Raw genomic sequence first — 23,882 nt, 5'->3', positions numbered from 1 at the left:
AGGAGTTATATTACTGCACTGGTATAATAATAACACAACTGCCGGGACTATTTTTCATTCCAAGGTCCTCCAGGTGGCTGGCTGGTAAACTAGTAATATAATATTTTCATTTTTTTTTATTTTTCTGTCTTTAATTTTCAGGATTATACAGACTTCCCTCAGCAGATGTCAGGAAATGGATTTCTGAAATTGTTCCAGCGGAAATATGTTCATTCACTCATTGGGAGACTTAGAGATTATTTATCCATTATCCTGTGGTCAGTTAAAATCTTTTATATGCCTTTCCTGACTATCTGGAGGTGTCTGTGACTTTCTCTCCCATGAAAGTGCTATTTTTTATCTTTAGGCCAGTTAAATTTTTTTATATGCCTTTCCCGACTTATATAAACATTTCATTGGAAAAAGTTAAAAAAAAAAAAAAAATTTCAGGTTGGAGTTTGGACTCAATGTATTCCAAAGATTTGTAGGTGTCTGTGAATTTCTGTCTAATCATTTTAATAATTCCTATAATTGATGAAAATTAAAGAAACGAACAAGTTATTTAGACGTATGAAACTCTTATTATTAATTAAACTCAAATGACCATGGATGAAAAGTGTATTGAAAACTAGTCGAGCTACACTAATTGCCAGAATAAATTATTTTAACATGTAGTACCAACATGTTTTTCCATTATTGATTTGACAAAGGGTTATGATTAAATAGAATTTAGGCAAAATCTTGGTCCAGCTCCACCGTGCACTTTGCAGGCACATAAATTAATTTTGTAGAGGGTTCGTAAAACAAACAATGGTCCACGGAAACAAACTGTCTTTGAATTTTTGGACAACTGAAAATTGTCAACGAGGATACACACTTGAAAGAGTAATCTCATTAATAGAGCAAAATTTAGAATCTGATGAAAAGAATGGACCAGAACTAGCAACCATTCGGCCAACAGAAAATGCAGGCTGGGTTGGTGGAGGAAGTGTTATTGTATCACTCGCCAACATTACAACCACAGATGACATGCTAGGTCTGCGGGCTGGGTCTTCCTGACCGCACAACAATCCAATATGTATATATTTCAGAAGTTCAGCGCCCACGCATGACTGCTTGAGTACTGGATCCATCAGCTCCAGAGCTTCTCCTTTACACCATAATTTCCATGTCTGAAATGTCGCGAACAAAGATTAGTATCCTATCATTAATCATCGAGAAATCATTCTTCCAAATGAGTGATAAAGATAGTTGCATACATGCATGTTCTCAAGTATGAACTAGTTCAAACGGTAAAATCTTTTGAGTCAAAAGAAGAGATCTTTCAATTACCAATCATGTTAAGACTAAACTAAAAAAAGGCCGCATACATAAGTAAGGAGGCTGTGACCGTCCTCCGAAAGATAAAATCCACTGTTCCTTTTTCCACTTATAATCTCTAGAAGAAGAACTCCGAAACTAAAAACATCTGATTTTATTGAAAATACTCCTTCCATTGCGTATTCGGGTGCCATATATCCACTGTTGGAAATAAATGTCAAATAAATAAATGAAGTCAATCAACGCACATTATTTTAGATAAATTCTCAGTACTTAGTATGTGGTAAAATAGATTTGTACTTACTATGTTCCAACAACTCTATTAGTATTAGCTTCATTTTGATTGCCGCCAAAGATTCTTGCCATTCCAAAGTCTGATATCTTGGGGTTCATCTCATGATCCAACAAGATATTACTAGTTTTAAGATCTCGATGAATAACCCTGAGTCGAGAATCCTCGTGCAAATACAAAAGGCCTCGAGCAATTCCATTAATGATGCATATGCGTCTTTTCCAATCCAATTGTGCACCCCTAGTTGAATCTGAAAACCAAGGGAAAAGCACAATATGCACTTGAGTACTTTTTTTGTCATGCTTAATCTTTAAGGCGAGAAAGAAATAGAAAAAGTTATTGATTCGTGAAATTTTAATTTTATGTTGATTGATTTGATCATGTGTTGAGGAAAATTCTAAGACTCTTATCGATAATTATCTGTGGGATACAACTGAAAAAATAATTATTTATATCATATACTATTATAAATGTAAAGATGATATAAAATCTTTAAAAACTCAACACATATTAGATCAAGCTTTGGATCTAGATTCATTACTTGTGCTTGTTAGCTACTTCCCACAGACAATACATACCATAATAAATGCGTGTAATTGAAAGGCTTCATATGACATAAAATCAACCCAAAATCCTGCTCACAAGTTAGGAATCTAGAAGGGAAATATGGTGCACCAAGATCATTAATTTAAGCTTTTATCCCAGCGTCACGAATATGGCAAAGCACCTGAACCTAACGTCACGAATCCGTTTTATTTGCAGAACTTAGCTACCAGCGGCATGTGAAAATAAATGTAACCAAGACTGAACTAGATTTAGAAAGTTTTAAGAGGCAAACCAAAAAGGAAGAGATCAAGGCTTTTGTTGGGCATATATTCATAGATGAGCAGCAGTTCATTTCCATCTAAACAGCATCCCAGTAGTCTCACAAGATTTTTATGTTGTAATTTGGCGATTAAAGTAACTTCATTCTTGAACTCTTGTCGCCCTTGGCCGGATGATCTTGAGAGTCTCTTTACTGCAATTTCCTTCCCGTCCGCTAATATACCCTGGACGCAAATTTATATTGTTAACAAAACAAAAATCTAAATCGCTGGTTTGAGTTACATTCGATCAATACTTCCCATATCAAAATTCATTTGGTCAATATACTTTTTTTCAGTTGTTTTCCCTGAAAGTGAGCAATATGCAAATTCATGATTGTTGGTGAAATACAGATACACATTATAAGAATCTAATAAAAGCGTTGAATGCATGGGGAATGGAGAAGATTTGTCCACAACTCAAAGCACCTGGTCTGACAACCAGTTGTCATGAACTCACATGATAGAACTCAAATCTTACAAAACCGTTGTTAAGCGTAGGATATCTTGGGGTTGATGTTGTGCGCGCGAAATGCGGAATCAAGCGCACCAAAAAAATTACTGAAAAATAAAGGACACAAGAATTTACGTGGTTCGGTAATTAAACCTACATCCACGGAGGCAAGAAAGAATAATTGTTTATTTAACAATTAATAGAATACAATATTTGAGTAACGAATCTCACTTCCTAGAAACCCAAATATACCTAGTACTCTCACACTCTGCAGGAAAGATAAATTCCCCAGACACACTTCTCTCACTTCTCTCAAAAGCTTAGAAACTTATAAGCTTAACAATTTTGGGATGATTTCAAATGAATGAAATCCTTAGCTATTTATAGGAGAAATGAATTACTATGCAAAGAATAAAATAATTAAAAATATAATTTTTAATTATTATTATTTTCCAAATCCATCCCCTTTGTCCATTCTTTCTTTTCGGCTTGAAAAATCTCTACAATTGTTGGTGTAACCAACAATTTGTTGAATCGTGCTACCAACCTTGAAATTGGCAAGCTCTTCTTTGACTTTTCAACAATTCTCCACCTCGGCGAAGATTTGTTCAAATCTGAGCCGACTGACAGCACGGAATTAACCACAGGGCCTTGAGTCAGAGGACACGCTCTAACACTCATGGCATTACTGGTTTAATTGCTTAAATAAATTAAAGCAAAGTACCTTGTACACAGGGCCGAAACCACCTTCTCCAAGCTTATTTTCATGAGAGAAATGGTTTGTAGCCTCGAGTGCTTGACCTAATGGGAAGATTGGGAACTCTTGATGAGATCCCTCTTGCGCCTCTCCACCTAATGTATCGTTTGACTCGTCGTCCCCAATTCTACCTTCTCTCGTATAAAGTTCTTGTTTTTTTATTGCTTTCTTCGCTGCAAGACATATTAACTTTACTTTCTTTTTGGGGAAAAAAATAGATGAAAATGTTTCATTCTCTTGTCGCAAGTATAATTTTCCGATAATTTCATATTAGTTTTGGAACGACGTTGAAATCTGAACCTCAGGAATTATTCATTTTGGGGAAATTGATCAAATTTCCTTGCTGTTTTAAATTAATAAATTAATTAATCATTTTTCTTTTGCTTTAAAGTTAATCAAAACCCTTCTGTCATTGAAAAAATATCAGCTATCAATTTCTTTCTTTATTACTGTTTTATCCCTGTGAACTCCTACTTTGTTCAGCAAAAATTTCTAAGGCTTTTTTTTTTTTTGAAAAAAAATTGATGGATTTTGCAACAGTGGTGGTGAAATGATTTGGATCGATAAACAGTAGGAGAGTTTAGATCACTTTCTGTAACAATATTATTTTGTAGAGACAATAGGAATTGAGAGGCGCAAAATGTCAAAAACAAATTCTCCTTTTTTTTATATAACATATTTGTGAAAAGACAAAACAACCTTTGGAAAAATTCATTATTACCTTTATTTCTTCTCCTCCTGCACCAAAAAAAAGAACCCAACAGTATGAATAGAGTAATTGTTGGTATAATTGTGCCAATTGCAATCCATGTTGCTTTCTTTCCTTTGCCTCCTAGATACCAAAACCACATACTTGTTATTTTATTTTATTTTATCCTTCTGAAGTATTTAAAATTAGTAATGCAATAACTACAGATTTAAAGAGTGGCTATCTATCGAATTTGATTTATCTTAAACCAGGGATTGTATTACATTCTCACAAAAGAGTTCGAATAATTTTAACGAACTTAATTTAAAGGATAGTTATCAAATTTGATGTTAATTTCTAACGTGAAGAATGAAATTCAAAATTAGTTTACCTTTAGAGCTTGTTACAGAACTAGGAGACGGCGGAGAAAAAACCGTAGGCGGCAGTGTCCCGATCGACATATCATTATAAAACTGGTACAGCTCATATCGGAAGTTGCAACTGGGATACTGTTGAAAAGTCAGAAGCCAATGCCAACTTTGCAACAGCTAGCATGCAAACTTTGGAGAAGCAAAATCAAATTGAATTTGTAAGCCGAAAAGAAAGAATGGAAAAAGGGGATGGATTGAAAATAATAATAATAATTTATTATATTTTCAATTATTTTATTCTTTGCATAGTAATTCATTTCTCCTATAAGTAGCTAAGTATTTCATTCATTTGAAATCATCCCAAAATTGTTAAGCTTATAAGTTTCTAAGCTTTTGAGAGAAGTGAGAGAAGTGTGTCTGGGGAATTCATCTTTCCTACAGAGTGTGAGAGTACTTAGTATATTTGGGTTTCTGGGAAGTGAGATTCATTACTCAAATATTGTACTCTATTAATTGTTAAATAAACAATTATTCTTTCTTGCCTCCGTGGATGTAGGTTTAATTACCGAACCACGTAAATTCTTGTGTCCTTTATTTTTCAGTAATTATTTGGTGCGCTTGATTCCGCATTCCGCGCACAACAGATACATCACTCTTCCTCCTATCTTAATGCTACAGCATCCGTTCAAGGGTGAAATAGCTAAACGAAGACAGCTGCTACAGTCATCTCTTGACAAGTCCGGCGTGCACTGAACGAGGCTGTATAGCGTTTGAGAGGCTGTATAATTTTTCTTTACGGTCGCAAACATTTTGGTAGTACTTAGAGCCTGATTGACTGCTTCGTTCATCGAATTCCACACGAACTGGTCAAATGATCGACTTGGAGAATTTTCTACATTCCATTGGGAGAGTCTGACCGAGATGTCCAGGACTGAAAAGAAAGAAATGTTCAAATAACGTAAAAGGCACTCTTCGTACCCAATTGTATTCTCCTTTCCGGAAGGACAGAGTTGGGCTGTATCTGAGGTAGCAACACTGACACAATTTTGGCAGGTTTCCGCACCGAAATCACCACGGCAGAGAAAGAGACCGTAGACCTTGTTGGGTTCATGGCCTGTAGTAGTGTTGTAGAATCCTTTGGAGAATTTGTCGCTGCTGCCGGGGGTGGCGTTAGACCGAAGATTAGAGAGCAGGAGATTGAGGTTGGATTGGTAAGCGCTGTTTGGAGTAAAATTTGTGCTGGGGCAATTATGATAAATGTAAGTAGGCTTATCATCCGCCTTTGTGAGGCTGATTTGAACGCTTAGCGCGGTGACAAACACGAGGATCACATTCATATTCGTCTTGCGGATAGATCAATTTATTTATTTTATTATATCACCGGCCAGTTCTTTTCCTTTTTCTTTTCACTCCGGTTGCTTTGTTTTGTTTCTCTAATGTTCCTAGTCATAATTATCTGACACCTAAGAAATTTGACACGGGGATGAAGATGCGAAGGAGACTCCGATACCCAAAAGTCAATAAGTTAAGTCCTCGCGTTTCTGTGCGCGCGTGGAAAAAGAAATGAAGAATATCTCGGTCCTATTTACGGGAAGTTGGAAGAACTCTGGTGACTCATTTATTTTAATAATAATAAAAATATAGAAAAAAAGGAGAGGGAATAATAGAGGCTTCATTTCTCCTCTTTGTCACCCCATTCTTCAATTAGAAGTGAAGCGTTGAGTGAGAGAATTAAATTATTTTTTAATAAGCTTTTGAGTGATTAGTGGATAAAGGATTGAGTGTATGGGTAGTTGTTGTTGTAAAAATACTAATGCTATTAGTGTCAATGTGCAAGTGTACACAAAAAGTAATAAAGTAATAAAGTAATGAGTATTCAAGATCGTCTACACAGGAATTGATGTTATTAGATTTGCTACAGCAATCTCAACAGTGCAGATTTTGTGCTAAATTAAAATAAAACACTTAGTGAAACTATTATACTAATTAAAATAAAAGCACAATAAATAAAATGCAACAAAATAAATTATCACGTCAAACTCAAGAATAAAACCAATGAGAATATAGAGTAGTTGAGTAAATAAACTCTCTTTATGGTATTGACTATTTTTCTAATGTTTGACTCGATTGCTGCAGCATTTGCTACAGCATTGGGTAGAATCCTTATGTATCATCAGCCGTCGCATGTTGGATATCTTATATCTATATGCAACCTAAGAATGATCAGTTGTTATGCCAACATAAGATATAGCATTACACGCTTAAGTTCTATTTACCCTACAAAGTGAATCCCTATGTCTAGTTCATCACTAATTTTAGATTAAGCATGACCCTTTTGGGATAAGTTAAACTCAATCCATGAAACTCAATCTAAAACCAAGTATTGCTCTGATATGTTCCACTAAGATATGCTCTTTTGCGGCTATCTCCTAACTTGTATCATTAAATGGGCGATCAACCGAAATGATGAATAAAAATAAATACTATTAAAACAAACTGCTACAGCAAACATGCAGCAACACATATATTCAGTCAATAAACCATTAAGATTGTTTATCACTCAACCACAAATAAATTTAGTTCATGGTTTGCAAAAGAAAAATAAAGAATAAAGTTTCAGCCATGAAACACATCCTCATGAGTAAATAGAAAATACGAAAACAAGAGAAGGATAAGAAGGATTGAGCTCCCAATTGATCTCTGCAATTTTTTCTCTTGTATAGCCCTTAATCTCTCTCTTGAATCTTATTTTTCTTTTGTTTCTTTGTGCTTTTCTCCTTGGGTGATGGCCTTCTCTTTTCCTTATGATGTATGCTTCTTTTATAGTTGAAAATTAGGGTAAACAGAAGCCTAGGTCGCGCATAAGTCAGATTAGGAAACTGCAGAACGCAATTCTGCAATTATCCCATACAAAATTTTTTCTGTCGTTGTTCTAGGATTGCTACAGCAATATCTACAGCAACTGCACTGTTCCAGATTTATTTCAACTCTTTTGTAGCCATGTTCTTTCCTTATTTTTGCAAGCTTATTACATAACATTCCTTCCATGAATTATAAGCTTCTGAAAACCTACAATTATGCACACAATTTGAGTAAAAATTACTTTAAATCGAGCAAAACTTATTAAGATTGACTAAAATGATTATTTATGCAAAATGTAACAAAAAATGCAATAGAAACACAATTTTACTCTCTAAGTAGTATTGATTTAAGTTTAAAAGTGTCATGATAACTCTCATTTCATAGAGTTATCACACCCCTAAACTTAAACCATTATTTGTCCTCAAGTAATGACAATAACACTAACACTTCAATCACACAATCATTCAATAAATAACTTAGCTCTGTCATCAAATTTGTAAGGATTCTTCAACCCTTAGATCACATTCTTAATCATGCAAAATAGCCATAGTAGTTTAGTTCTAGACTTAGGCTTCATTCTATCCAGAGTGTGTGTGTGCCACTTTGATCAAGTTCCAGAGGTGCTACAGTATTACACAGACATATAATTTAAAGATAGAACACAAATATATTCACACATGAGGGAGTAGAATTCACAAATAAACTCAAACTGTGCTACAATAATTATACTTTTTTTTTTTCAGTTAAACCCTTCAATGCAACATTGAGCTTTCATGTGAGTGCCCATCACTTGTAATGACGACACCTAATTACTTACTCAAAGTACATGTCAGAGTTGCTGCAACAACACATCCAGGATGTTATATCTAAGTCTTACCTTTGGACGCCTTTGACTCAAGGCTGAACATGGGGCTAATGAACAGACCAGGTTACTCAGTATCCTAGGCAGCGGACCTCTTTATTTTCCATTCCTTCATCACCATTTTTTTTTACCTTTTTTTTAATTTTTTTATATATAATTGTTGCAGCACTGCTCATAGCTCTTGTTGCCTTTGGACTCAAGTTTGCATATGGGGTGCATACTCAACCCTAGTTACTCAGCAACTTAAACCATTGGAGCAGAATTTATTTCATAACAAGCACAGTTCAACAAAAAATTTCCCTCAAACTTGAGATATTTTCTACTCTTTTTTTTGTTTTCCTGGCTCTGCTACAACATTCTCATAAAACTCAACCAAACTCTAAGTGTCAGGACATAATTTCAACTTCCATCTATAATTATCTCTACTTGTCATTCTCATAAATATTAAATAACACTCAATTTATCTTCATTAGGTTTTCAAATCCATACACAAATATTAGATAACAGAGCTTCACACAACACACAACACAAACATAAACACATGTACTTAAAAACACAACCCCTCCAAACTTGAGTGGTGTTGTGCCCTCACGAGCACACAAAACAAAACCACATGAACCAGACATGCATACACTAAATAAAAGGACATGCAGAATGAATTAGAAAATTAAAACTAAATGAAAGAAAAGTTTTGCAAAAAGAAGTAAAATAAACTAGCGGGTAAGGGTACTTCCTTATTGCTGGAAGCACTGCTACAACATAGGATGTAAAGGGTCACTTTTTCTTTGATATACTTCTCAAACGCTCCTTATCATAAAATCTTATCAATCCATTTGCTACTGTAAAAGCAAGAAATGCCTCTGTTGTTTGAGAATCTTCTGTTATATATCATGCAGTAAATGATGCTGCAACAATTCATTCATGCTTTTTTTTTTTGCATTTTTTGGTTTTTTTTTTTTTTTTTTTTTTTACATGCTGCAATTTAACACAAAGACATAAAACAATAGATGCACACTTAAAATAACAACAAGAAAAATTCAATAATTTAAAAACTAAATTTAATGCTTTAAAGATTTAAAACAACTTCCCTTATTGGGTTGCCTCCCAATTAGCGCTTGATTTTAAGTCTTTCAGCCTGACCTTTCTTGTTTCCTCAACCTGGATCCTTCAAGAACCGATCCTTCCTTAGGTTGTTCACATCATCTCCCATATAGTGCTTCACTCTTGGCCCATTAACCTTGAATTCTTGTTGGTCTGGAGTGAATTCCCTTTGCTGGATTTGCCCGTCAATTTTGAAGGGTTGCTTCTCCCCTGACCATGCTATGTTAGCTGCTCCATGATCTTCATCATCGAGTTCTTTAATTGTTATAGTATTGATTTCTTTCTTATTGCAGCAACTGTGTAATCTTTCTATTACAACAAGGTTCACAACACTTATAAAATTACAATCTTCAATCTCATTGGGACTCTTCATGGCATCCAGCACATTGAATGTAACTTGCTGGTCATTCACCCTCATGGTTAATTCTCCTTTTGGAACATCAATTAAAGTCTTTCTCGTGGCTAAGAAAGGTCTCCCTAGAATGATTGGCACTTATTTGTCTGCCTCAAAGTCTAGCACAATGAAATCCACTGGAAAAATAAATTTATCCATCTTCACCAACACATCTTCAATCTTTCCTTCTGGATATGCATGAGATCTGTCAGCTGAAATACTAACTAGGCAATCCAAGAGGGGGGTGAATTGAGATTTTAAAATTTAAGCTAAGAAAACCACACAACAATCCAATCTAATGCCTTAATAAATTCGAAAACAATAAATTCAATGAAAGCACAATAATAAATGAGTAAGGGAAGAGAAAGCAAACTCAAGGATTTTTACGTGGTTCGGCAATCCCCGCCTACGTCCACGCCTCCAAGCACACCGGGCTTGAGGATTTCACTATCCGAGCCTTTCCAAGGCTTCAAACGTTTACAATTAACTTCCAAGGTGTCAATGAACCTTCACAACAAGAGATTATCCCTAATCTCTTAACCCAAGTGTATCCCAACACTTACAATCTTTTAACTTAATTTTACAAAAAGGATTACAAATGAATCTCTCTTACACAATGTGTTTGATCACAAGTGAAAGCTCACTGTGGGAATGAATGTGATGAATACAATGATTTAAAGCTCAATGAAAGTTGTATTCTCAATATTTTGCTCAATGATGATCGTTGGAATTCTTCTTGTTTGAATTTGAATGAGCTTATTTATAGATGGAGCTGAAAACTAGCCGTTATTGACTTTCTGCACACTGTTGGATCGCCGTTAACTAGATGTCGGATCGCCGTTTGACTGGTCAATATGACCGTTGGGCTGATTTTCAAATTGTCGGATCGCCGTTATCTAAATGTCGGATCACCGTTTAGGTGCATAGGCTAATCTTCAGTTCTGTTCGATATCGGCGAGCCGTTTATCAAAATTGTCGGATCGCCGTTTAGGTCCAGAGGCTAATCTTCAATTCTGTTAGATGTTGGCGAGCCGTTATCAAGATGTCGGATCGCCGTTTTCTACAGCGACTGCTATAGTGAATTATTTTGTAAAATAATAGTTTGAGCCCAAAACTTTATATAACTGTACTATAGCCCAAAACGTTATACATTTAGCAAATAAGTCCAATTTCAGAATTTCTAAATAATGCTTACTATTCCCAAAACTTTCTGAAATTATTATATAGCCCAAAATGCTATGAATACTTTTCAAATAAATCATTCTCCAAAATTTCAAGTAATACTTGTTGATTTCAAAGTTTTCAAAACTCTTTCAATTAAACCATAAACTTGAAAAACAAATAATTTCATAAAATCATTTTTCCATTAAATATAAAACCTTTAAAATGTGATAATAATGATTTATTTAAAATAATTTGATCTTTTAAAAACTTAATCATTCTTAATCTTGTTTGTTATCATCAAAATCAACATTATGGATACATATATGCTAACAATCTCCCCCTTTTTGATGATGACAAACCTTGAATGTATTTAAAGAATGATTCCACAAATTGCTTCCCCAAAATATAATCTTCTCTTACAATTTGCCAAGTAACTAAATTAACAAATTTAAATACATGCATTTTTCTCCCCCTTCATCATCAAAAAGAAAACTTAATTGGCAAAGAAAAAGAGTAGCAAATTTTTATAAATTTAAAAACATGTATTCTTCTCCCCCTTCATTATCAAAACGAAAACTTAAAGGAAAAGAATAAAAGTAGCAAATTTGTTACCCATGTTGTCCGAGTAGAAATTTTGATAGAATTTTCCCTTAACAACAAGCATCACTTCAAATACAAGTTTAGTAATATTACTCCCAAATTATTATAAATCATGATACAAGCCAACTTCCTACACAAATCATCACACAAAAATATCATGAACCATTATTCCATCAATTACCAAGTCAACAACTGATAACATCAATTTATCATATAAAACACCCATGTAATCAAATCATCATCATATCTCAAAATCATCAAGTCCTCACCATAATCACATATCAATTATCAAAACAATTACTCAAAATGCATATTATTCTCCTCCTTTTGACAACATCGAAATGATATATTATTTTGTCTCCCCCTTTGGACAACAAAAAAGTTCAAAATGCATATTATCCAAAATCATATTATATGCTCCCCCTAAATATATGGCCAATTTAAAATTTTAATCGAAATAATTTTATCCAAAAATATATCATATTTATCTCCCACTTCATCGTAAAAAAGAAAAGATAGATAGATGCAATCGAAACAAGATCATCAAAAATAATTCGATGACGATATTACCCATTTTGTGAGAGCAAAACTTTCGGCAAAGTCTCTCCTTAAAAATGAACAAATCCTCAAATACACAACATGGTTAAAAATACTTCCATATAAGCTTAAACAATTATAACAAACCAACAACTCCATCAATTCATCAAGCAACACACATATAATCATCAATCATCAAAATCATCAAGAAATCAATTTTAATAGTATTAATAACATTATTAGAGATATTAATAAATTTCATCATCCTAAGTTCATGCCGAATTTTTGAAAATTGTTCTTCGCAAAGAGTTTTTATTTGTTTACCAAATTAGCATGCAAAAGTTATAAGAACATATTATCAAATATCCAAGCTCCATAATTATTAATCACATTTTAGAAATCAAGACAATTAAACTTATCAAAGATCTAATGTGACATTTCAATATAACTTAAAAAATCTTATATACTTTTTCGATATCATTTAAAACAAGTAAGGCATATTCAACAATGCATCAATAAAGTACAAAAAATGCATTCATTCACTAATCATAGATTGCATAAGATCAAAGCTTCATTAAATACAATGTAATCATCAATGCACATTCTTTATCATCAAAACTTAAGTAAAACATAAGTACATAATGACAATATAAGATCATCAAAATCAACATAGCTATTAAGAAAAGCCATCATTATAAGTAAGAACAAGTGATCAAATTCATAAGTGCAATAAGTCATTTTTGCGAATTTTATAAATAATATAACACAATTAATGGCATATGAATTCACACATACATAAGAGATGGACAATGATAATAGACAATTAAGAAGATGAAATCAAAGACCATACAATCATCAAAATCAAACAAAGACATCATGATAAATCACTCAATGTTATACAAAATGATAATTCCATCATGTAAACATACAAGCATACTTTCACAAATTCATTTATCATGATTCATTCAACAAAATTAATATGGCAAGAATTGTTACCAAAACAATTAAATCATCTTGCCTCATCTTTTTCTCCTAGATCATACTCAAGTGATTATCCTCACAAGATTTCATCAAGGAACTTCTCCACCATTCCTTGATTGTGGTACCTACAAAGAAAATAGTCACGTTGTGTCCTTTGGTACCCAAAATACTATTGGGTCCTTGAGTGTTAGCAATGGTTCCTTTTGGAACCCAAACACATTTTACTCCATAATATACTTTTCTTTTAATAGGACAACCAAACTTCATGTGACCGTTTTGATTACAATAATGACATACAACTTGATTGTTAATAGATGTACTCTTCACAAAGTAATTCTTATAATACTTTTGTTTCAAATTTGGCTTATAACCAAGTCGTCTTTTATCAAACACACATTTTTGTGAATTAATCAAGTTATCCAACATCTTTTATCCATTTGTAAATTTTAAAACAATCTCATTTAACTCATTGATCTTCTTCTTAAGCATTTCATTTTCCTTTTTCAAGTCATCTATGTGATATTCTAGATGCTCATGTGAAGTGCTAGGTTTCTCATTTGATAATGCAACTCTATCATGCAATATTTTATTCTCTAATTCTAGGCATGTAATCTTTGCACATAGAGATTCATTTTCATTTTTGAGCTCTACCATTTTCTTTTTAAAACATGCATTCTTTTTACCAATTTTCATCCACTCATCATGCAATTCTTTAAAAGCATCATGTAATTCATCATAAGTAGGAAGATCATTTACCTCATCAAGTTCATCATCCGATTCATCTCCAATTGCCATAAGAGCTAGATTTGTCATTTCTTGATGCTCTTCATCATCACTTGTTTCCTCCTCGCTATCATCCCATGTGGCTACCATTGCTTTCTTCTTGAGCTTGTTGAGAAGAGGGCATTCCGATCTTATATGGCCAGGTTTCTTGCACTCATAACATTTGATTACTTCCTTATTCTCTTTTCGGTTCTTGAGGTCTCTAAATTTTCTTCGCTCACTGGATTTCTTAAAAAATTTTCTGAACTTCCTAGCCAGCATATCCATCTCCTCCTCATCCAGCTCGCTTTCCTCATCACTCTCATATTTCGAGGCTTTGAGATCAATGCTTTTCTTCTTCTCCTCATTGCCTTTTTCGGCTGCCAAGTCTTCCTCATAAGAAATAAGAGAACCAACTAAATCATCAATAGGTAAGATATTTAAATCTTTGGCTTCCTCAATGGCCGTCCTTTTTGGTCTCCATTCCTTAGGTAGCGACCTAATAATTTTCTTAACTTTCTCGCTATTTGAAAAAGTCTTTCCTAGGGCTCCTAGAGTGTTCACTATGTCCGTAAATCTAGTATACATAGAATACACACTCTCATTTTGTTCCATTTGGAACAATTCATATTGCCGAGTGTAACTACTAATTTTAGACTCTTTTACTTGATTCGTGCCTTCATAAACAACTTCAAGTTTGTGTAAAATTTCATCAGCACTCTCACAACTAGATACTCTATGAAATTCTTCCTTATCTAGTGCACAAAACAAGGCATTCATAGCTTTGGAATTTAGAGTAGCTTTTCTCTTTTCCAATTCATTCCATTCCTGTGAAGGTTTTGGAATATCTTCCCCGACTTCATTTTTAGTCAAAGGCATAAAAGGACCATCACACTGTCGGGTCGCCGTTAACTAGATGTCGGATCGCCGTTTGACTGGTCAATATGACCGTTGGGTTGATTTTTAAATTGTCGGATCGCCGTTATCTAGATGTCGGATCGCCGTTTAAGTGCAGAGGCTAATCTTCAGTTCTGTTCGATATCGGCGAGCCGTTTATCAAAATTGTCGGATCACCGTTTAGGTCTAGAGGCTAATCTTCAATTCTGTTAGATGTCGGCGAGCCGTTATTAAGATGCCGGATCGCCGTTTTCTACAATAACTGCTACAGTGACTGCTACAGTGAACTATTTTGTAAAATAATAGTTTGACCTCAAAACTTTATATAACTGTACTATGGCCCAAAACATTATACATTTAGCAAATAAGTCCAATTTCAGAATTTCTAAATAATGCTTACTATTCCCAAAACTTTCTGAAATTATTATATAGCCCAAAATGCTATGAATACTTTTCAAATAAATCATTCTCTAAAATTTCAAGCAATACTTGTTGATTTCATAGTTTTCAAAACTCTTTCAATTAAGCCATAAACTTGAAAAATAAATAATTTCATAAATCATTTTTCCATTAAATATAAAACCTTTAAAATGTGATAATAATGATTTATTTAAAATAATTTGATCTTTTAAAAACTTAATCATTCTTAATCTTGTTTGTTATCATCAAAATCAACATTATGGATACATATATGCTAACATCAGCAAGTTGTAAAGTCACTGTTGTTGGTCTACATTCACCAACTCCCAATTGCTTAAATACTGATAAAGGCATGAGATTGATGCTAGCCCCTAAATCACAAAGTGCTTTGCTACTGTATTTAGTGCCTATGGAGCATGGGATTGTGAAGGTTCCTGGATCCTTCATCTTCTGTGGTATCTTACTCTGAAGCATTCGGCTGCTCTCTTGTGCTCAAGCAACTGTTTCAAACTCTCCAAGTCTTCTTTTCTTTGTCAAAATATCCTTAAAAAACTTTGCATAGTTTGGCATTTGCTCTAGAACTTCCACAAAATGGATATTGATATGCAGCTGTTTCAGCACTCCTAAGATTTTGCTGAACTGCTTGTCTTGTTGTTGCTTCTGAAATCTTTGAGGGAAGGGTTGTGGGTGTCTAAACTGTTGTGCTGCAGCAGGTTGTGCAGACTGCTTCTCTTTTGCTTGACTCGGTTTTGTTGATGATAATGTTGTAGCTACCTCACCACTAAGTGCTGGATCATAACTTTCTGCAGATGCTGTAGCAGAACTGTATTGATTTGCATTTTAAAAAGTGAAAAATTATGACTCATTCTCTACTTGAGTGTCTTCTTTGCCTTTGTTAGACTCAATTCTTCTTTTTGGTACACCAACTGAACTATCAATATCCTTTCCAGATCTCAAGTTAATCACTTTGCAGTGCTCTTTCCCTTCTCTTCTTAGGTCCTCTGTGTTGCTGGGTAAACTGCCTTGAGGTCTGTTGCTTAATGCTGCAGCAAGCTGTCCAATTTGATTTTCCAAGTTTCTCAAAGATTCAGTATGACTTTGGACAACTGCTTCATTCTTCACAATATAATCCTTAATCAAACCTTCAAGGGAACTGAGTTGATCAGTGTTGATGCTTATTTTCTCTTGATTTTGTGGATAAAATCCAGGTAGTTGAGCAGGTATGTTCTATCCACTGAATGCTGCAGCAGGCTGATTCTGATTACTCCATGAAAAGTTCGGGTGTTGTCTTCATCCAGGGTTGTAAGTGTTTGAATATGGATTGTCCTGGTTTTGTCTATTGAAACTGCCCACATAATTTACTGAAGCTGGATTCCCAGGACAATTATCAAATAAGTGTCCTTCTCTACAATAAACACAAGAGACCTCGGCAACTAGGTTGACACTTGCTAGAGCAGTGGTCATAGTTTTCACCATGTTTGTTAATGAAGTTACTTGAGCTGACAATACTGTACCTCTTGCTGCGTTATGAACTCCTATTGTACCTCTTGCTGTAGCTTGTCTGATTGATGGCCACTGATAGTTATTGTTGGCTATTCTCTCCAAAATTTCATAAGTCTCATTGTAAAACTTAGATAACAAGGCCCTATTTGTTGAAGCGTCCACCATCAATCTAGTGCTTGGGTTGAGACCATTATAGAAAGTTTCCAACTATATATAGTAAGGAATACCATGATGAGGACATCTCCTAAGTAACTCCTTAAATCTCTCCCATGCATCACACAAGCTCTCATCTTCAAGTTGATGGAAAGATGTGATCTCGTTCCTCAACTTTGCATTCTTGGTTGGCGGAAAGTATTTCATCAAAAATTTGTCAGCCAAATCATTCCATGTAGTGATAGAATCTGGTAGTAGAGAATTCAACCATGCTCTTGCTCGATCTCTCAAAGAAAACGGGAAAAGTCTGAGTCTCAATGCTTCTTGCGATGCTCCAGTAATCTTGAAAGCATCACTTACTTCCAAAAATAACTTAAGGTGTAGATGAGGATCTTCGGATGGCAAACCATTAAATTGCCCCACTGTTTGAAGCATCTGAAACATCACGGGTTTGAGTTCAAAATTGTCAGCTTGAACGTCGGGTCTAACTATTCCCGGATGTATGGCCTGAGGAGTTAACACTGCGTAGTCTCAAATGGCTCTATCTCTATCGTTCGCCATGTGAACAATGTTGTTGTTCCCTGGTTGCCTTTGAACACATTGTCCATGCAAACCTTCATGTACATTGACTGGTTGTATCTCCTCTCTACAGTTCAAGTTTCTCAAATATTGCAAATCATCCATTGCTACAGCAGCTTGTAATTCCCGATGCTCTCTTCTCAATCTCCTTCCAGTTCTTTCAATTTCTGGATCAAACTAGAATTCAATAGATTTATATTTGCGCATGCAAGGGTTGCTAGATCACCTATGTCAACAAAATAAACAAATCAAAATAAAATTAAAAATTAGTACCGTTAAAATTAATTTCACAAATCACAATGAACAATCAATCCCCAGCTACGGCGCCAGAAACTTGTTGGTGTAAAAATACTAATACTATTGGTGTCAATGTGCAAGTGTACACAATAAGTAATAAAGTGATAAGTATTCAAGATCGTCTCCACAGGGATTGATATTATTAGATTTGCTACAGCAATCTCAAGAGTGCAGATTTTGTGCTAAATTAAAATAAAACACTTAGTGAAACTATTATACTAATTAAAATAAAAGTGCAATAAATAAAATGCAACAAAATAAATTATCACGACAAACTCAAGGATAAAACCAATGAGAATATAGAGTAGTTGAGTGAATAAACTCTCTTTATGGTATTGACTATTTTCTAATGTTTGACTCGGTTGCTGCAACATCTACTATAGCACTGGGTAGAATCCTTATGTATCCTCACCCGTCGCATGTTGAATATCTTATATCTATATGCAACCTAACAATGATTAGTTGTTATGTCAACATAAGATATAACATTACACGCTTAAGTTCTATTTACCCTACAAAGTGAATCTCTATGTCTAGTTCATCACTAATTTTAGATTAAGCATGACCCTTTTGGGATAAGTTAAACTCAATCTAGGAAACTTAATCTAAAACCAAGTATTGCTCTGATATGTTCCACTAAGATAGGCCATTTTGCGGTTCTCTCCTAACTTGTATCATTAAATGGGTGATCAACCGAAATAATGAATAAAAATAAATACTATCAAAACAAACTACTATAGCAAACATGCAGAAACACATATATTCAGTCAATAAACCATCAAGATTTTTTATCACTCAACCACAAATAAATTTAGTTCATGGTTTGCAAAAAAAAAATAAAGAACAAAGTTTCAGCCATGAAACGCATCCCCATGAGTAAATAGAAAACACGAAAACAAGAGAAGGACAAAAAGGATTGAGCTCCTAATTGATCTCTGCAATTTTTCCTCTTGTGTAGCCCTTAATCTCTCTCTTGAATCTTGTTTTTCTTTTTTTTCTTTGTGTTTTTCTCCTCAGGTGATGGCCCTTTGTTTTCCTTATGATGTATGCTTCTTTTATAATTGAAAATTAGCGTAAACGGAAGCCTAGGTCTCGCATAAGTCAAATTAGGAAACTGCAAAACGCAATTTTGTAATTATCCCGCACAGAATTTTCTTTGTCGTTGTTCTAGGATTGCTACAGTAATGGTTGCTACAGCAATATCTACAGTAACTGCACTGTTTCAGATTTGTTTCAACTCTTTTGTAGTCATGTTCTTTCCTTATTTTTGCAAGCCTATTGCATAGCATTCCTTCCATGAATTATAAGCTTATGAAAACCTACAATTATGCACACAATTTGAGCACAAATTACTTTAAATCGAGCAAAACTTATTAAGATTGACTAAAATGATTATTTATGCAAAATGTAACAAAAAATGCAATAGAAACACATAATTTACTCTCTAAATAGTATTGATTTAAGTCTAAAAGTGCCATAATAACTCTTAATTCATAGAGTTATCAGTAGCAAATTAAAATACTTGAGTACTTGTAATCTCTATTTCATTGGTATAGTTTTATCCTTATATTTTCGCTCGTAGACGTAGGAAAAAAATCAAACCACTTAAATTTTGGTGTCTCCTGTATGATTTTGTGTCTCAATTTTCTTAATTTTCTCAATTTTACTTTAGTTATATGTCTGCTGTAGCCATCAATTTCCTAACGAAAACTACACGACATTTATTGATTGAGACATAAGTAGACGAAAAACTTGTAAGAGTTTACTAATTTAGTTGATTTAGAGCTAGTGGGCCCAGACAAATAAGAACTTACCATTTGGCAGATTTAGAGGAATCAACTAATTTTTAATTTTAAAGCCAATGGATGCATTATTATGAAAATTGTAACTAGATGTTTGGAAACTGAGAAAATTCAAGAGAAAAAGAAGTAGAATGATCTAGATTTTACTTTTTGATTTTCACACTAAGTATTCTGAGCTTAATTTATATTAGCTAAGCTTCAATAATAACTTCGCTAACAATAATTACCTGAATCTAATAACATCCTATCATAAGTTCTATGTGGCAATTCGTTACAACTAATACACATGCTGTAAATTCACCTAACTCATCAGTTAACAGCTTGCCAGCTTGCTTATCCTTAACATCCCTCTTTAAGCTCATCCTAGTGAAGTAAGGTTAAGCTTATCGCACTAGTAACATAAATAACGATAGGCTAACGCTTGATTAGAATATCTGTAGTTTGATCAGAGCTAGAAACATAATGAACTTAAGAACTGTTGGTGGCAACTTTTTCCCGGATAAAATGAACATTTAATTCAATACGTTTTGTGCTATAGTGAAACTTGAGATTACATACCAAGGTTGTGGCACTTTGGTTATCATACTAAATGACTGGAATGGAGGGAATAAGAACAACAATCTCAGAGAAGTACCTCTAAGGCAGCCATTTCCAAGGCTCTGTACTCATATTCGGTACTTGATCGATAGATAACAGCTTGCTTTTTAGAGCATCAGAATACTAATATGGAACTAACAAACCAACAACTAACCTTCTGTCATTCCTGTCACCTGCCTAATCTTCATCACTAAAGTAATTTGTTTGTAAGTTACCCTAATGATAAAACTACAGTCCAGGGTGAATGGTACCTTTAAGATACTTGAGAACCCTTTCACAACCTTGCTAATGATTAACGGGTAGAGCTGAGAGGAATTGACTGAGTTTGTTAACTAAAAAACTAAACTTAAGTAAGTCAAAATAGCATACTGAATTGTTGTAATGGTGCTTTAATACAAGGAAGTATTAGAAAAATAATCACTTTGGTGAGAAGACTTCAGAGACCTTAAGACTTGAGGAGGGTGTGTTATCTTGCAGTCTTGCTTTGCTAAGTAAGTTAGATATACTTAGATTGAGAGAGATAGAGTCCTGATTAATTCTTGGTGACTTGAGTACTAAAGAAATAATTCAATTCTCTAAGATCTTTGAGTGTAAAAACAGACTGCAAGTCACTAATGACATGTTGTATCAGCTAAGTGTTTGAACCTGCGATGATGATATCACCTACACACATAAGAACAAGTAGCAAATATCCCTAAACTTTCTTAAAGATTACAGGAGCATATGATCTGAAGTTAATAAAATCCTAATGAGCTATAAGTGCCATTTTAAGTTAGTTAAACTATGCCTTAAGGCCTTCCTTGAGGTCGTATAAAGCTTTGTGTAATTTGTAAATATGATTAAGTCTAGTGTTATCTATAGAGCCCTCTGGTTGCTGCATATAAACTTTTGCAATAAAGTAACCAATAAAAATGCATTATTGATGTCAATTTGTCTTAGCACCTAATGATTTAGCATAAGCAAACTCAAAATAACCTTGATGGTAGAAGATTTAACAACTGGACCAAATGTTTCATTGTAGTCCAACCCTTGAGTTTGATGAAATCCTTTGGCTATATAAGCCTAACTTTGTAACTTAATACACTACCATGAAACACCCAGTTGTTGCCAAGTACTTGGTGTGTGATGTGGTGTCAATGTGTAAGTGTATACAACGAGTAATATAATGATGAGTATCAAGATCATCCCTATAGGAATTGACGTTATAAGACTTGCTATAGCAATCTTAACAGTGCAATTTTAGTAAACTAAATAAAACAAAAATAAATGATTTGAAATTAATGATCTAATGAAATTAAAAATGCAACAAACAGAATGCAGTAATGAAAAAGTAAAGTCAAACATAAAGATATACTTCAATGACAAAAGGGTAGTTAGGTTCTAAAATCATTTATTAGTTATTGACTATTTTATACTTGAGGCACATTTGCTACAGCATTTACTCTAGCACTAGACAAAATCTTTAAAGCAGAATCTCTAGATCGCATGTTTGATATCTTATGTTTATATGCAATCTAACAGTGATCAGTTGTTAAACTAACATTAAACATAGCATTATACAATATAGACTTTATTTGCCCTACAAGATAAATCCTTATGTCTAGTTCCTCATTAATTTTAGATTAAGGATGACCCCATTTAAATCGAGATTAACGCAATTTGGGAAACTCAATGTAAAACCACATATTATCTTAATTTATTCCATTAAGTCAGACCATTTTTAGAATCGTTCTTAACTAGTATCCACTAAATAGGTGGTCAACCGAAATAAAGATTTGCAATATGTAAAATCAAGATACAATGCTATAGCATATTTTAAGCAACATACATATAGACGTCAAATAACCATTAAGCTCATTCAAAACCCAACTACATTAAAGTTTAGCTCATGATGATCTTTAAAACAATAAAAACGTAAGTGTTTGCCATGAAATAAATCATTAAAGAGCAAATACAACAAGCAAAATACAATAATAAAGTTGAGATACAAAAGGACCAAAGTGTCACACTTTAGTCTTCAAGTTTCTCTCATCCTTCTCCACGAGATACACTCTGTTGTAGCTCAAACATTCTCTCTTTCCTTTTTTTCTTTTTGTGTGCGTGACGACTATTTGATGATGTCTTTCCTAAAAAATGTGCCCTTTTATATCTTAGAATTAAGGCAACCAAAAGGCAAGAGGACACATATTTTTTCTTAGCATTCTAGGACCACATTTCTTTTTGTGCCTGTTAGAGTGCAATTTATGCACTAGTTTTGTATTGTTTACTTCCCTTAATATCGATGTTTTGCACTTAATAATAATGTTTTACTTGTGTTTTACTTTTGTAGGTGCAATTCTATTGATTGGTGATAAAATTGAGCTAAAAGATTATGTTTAAGGAGGATTGTTCTCTTGGAGAAATTATGAGCGTCAGAAGAACTTTGTTGATAAGGCGTGGGCGCGTGCTGTCAACTGCGGACCTGCAGTTTTTAGTTTAACGTGTTTTGTATTTTTGGTTATTTTTGTAATTACGAATTTAATATTTCAGATATTAGTATTTTATTTTAAATAGAATTCTAAAAGAGAAGAGAGAGAGAGTATTTAAGGGAGGAATCTATTGTGAAAAAGGGGGGATTTGGATTGGAGAAAAAGAAAGAAACCCTAGATCTTAATTTTTCTCTTCTCTCTATGAAGAACTAAACCTATTTTTCTGGTTGAAGGATAATGAAGCTTTGATTCATCACTACTGTGAGATCTTTCTTGTGCTTTAATTGTTTTATTGCTTTTTGGGTATTTGTTTATTCTCTGAATTATTTTCATGATTATGTTTGTTAATTAGGTAATTGGCCACTATTTAATTATCAACTTAATCTATTGTCAATTAAAGGATTCATCGTATGAAGAATTTAATGTTTGTGACAAATAACATAGCAGAGAGTTGTGTTGTGAGAATAAACAATCTAATTTAAATGAATCATCATATGTGTTGATTAGGATTTGGGTCTCTCTGGTTTTTCAGGCTGTCAATTGATTAAATCCTATGATCGTATCTAGGGTTGTCTATTGATTAGAGAAATAACCAACGGTCGTACCTTGGTTATCGACTAGTTAAGGATAGATTGGCTATTAGAGGGTCTCAGTAGCTATAACCGGTCTATTCATAAGTAATAATAATCTATATTTGAATCAATGATCAGTAGTCGAATCAAGCTGAGTTAATTCCTTCAACCAGAGCTTTCTCCAATTTGAATCACAACTTTAATTTACATTCTCGTTATTTTAATTTGATTTTTATTATTGTCAACAATTCCCCCATTTTACGTTTTACGTTTCAAAAGGATTTAAATAATTACTGATCTCTGTGGACACGACCCTGCTCAATCACTATACACAATTTATTTAGAGTAGGAATTTATTTTTGTTGGCTTCGACACCCATCAGTGCCCCTACCATTGTTTTGTCTGCACATGACAATGGCAGTGCAGTAATGGTTGCAGCAGAATCTATCAGATAGTGAATGAATAGCTTGGATAGTTTTGTCTTTACTTAGTCCTAGATTGCTACAGTAAGTGCGACAATATTCTCTCTGGTTCAGACTTGTATTTGTTCATGTGCAGATAAGTCTTTTGTCCTTTTCAATAGGTTTGTTGCGGCAACAATGCAGTC

General features: G+C 33.8%; 1 protein-coding gene and 1 non-coding gene across 2 annotated transcripts; one reads left to right on the top strand and one right to left on the bottom strand.

The window, feature by feature from the left end:
• Nucleotides 1-839: 839 nt before the first annotated feature.
• Nucleotides 840-6,062, bottom strand: LOC18042858 (cysteine-rich receptor-like protein kinase 15). The gene is made up of 8 exons (XM_024184859.1): nucleotides 5,364-6,062; nucleotides 4,745-4,854; nucleotides 4,387-4,497; nucleotides 3,633-3,838; nucleotides 2,430-2,640; nucleotides 1,604-1,841; nucleotides 1,350-1,500; nucleotides 840-1,151 (listed from the first exon to the last, which is right to left on the bottom strand). The coding sequence occupies exons 1-8, from the start codon at nucleotides 6,059-6,061 to the stop codon at nucleotides 840-842; spliced, it is 2,037 nt and encodes a 678-aa protein (XP_024040627.1). The 5' UTR covers nucleotide 6,062.
• Nucleotides 6,063-17,030: 10,968 nt separating this feature from the next.
• On the top strand, nucleotides 17,031-17,137 carry LOC112098701. The gene has a single exon (XR_002905810.1). It is a non-coding gene; the product is annotated as a small nucleolar RNA R71 (small nucleolar RNA).
• Nucleotides 17,138-23,882: the final 6,745 nt, after the last annotated feature.

This window comes from Citrus clementina, unplaced genomic scaffold (assembly GCF_000493195.1).
Source record: "Citrus clementina cultivar Clemenules unplaced genomic scaffold, Citrus_clementina_v1.0 scaffold_5, whole genome shotgun sequence".
NCBI lineage: Eukaryota > Viridiplantae > Streptophyta > Magnoliopsida > Sapindales > Rutaceae > Citrus > Citrus x clementina.
This window is presented reverse-complemented; position numbering and strand designations above follow the sequence as displayed.

Excerpts from the sequence above, each read along its gene's own strand:
- LOC18042858 (XM_024184859.1), bottom strand. The coding sequence starts at position 6,061 with ATGAATGTGATCCTCGTGTTTGTCACCGCGCTAAGCGTTCAAATCAGC. Across the intron at positions 1,501-1,603 it reads AATAGAGTTGTTGGAACATA|TGGATATATGGCACCCGAAT; the intron begins GTAAGTACAAAT and ends TATTTCCAACAG. Across the intron at positions 1,152-1,349 it reads GTCACAGCCTCCTTACTTAT|ACATGGAAATTATGGTGTAA; the intron begins GTATGCGGCCTT and ends GCGACATTTCAG.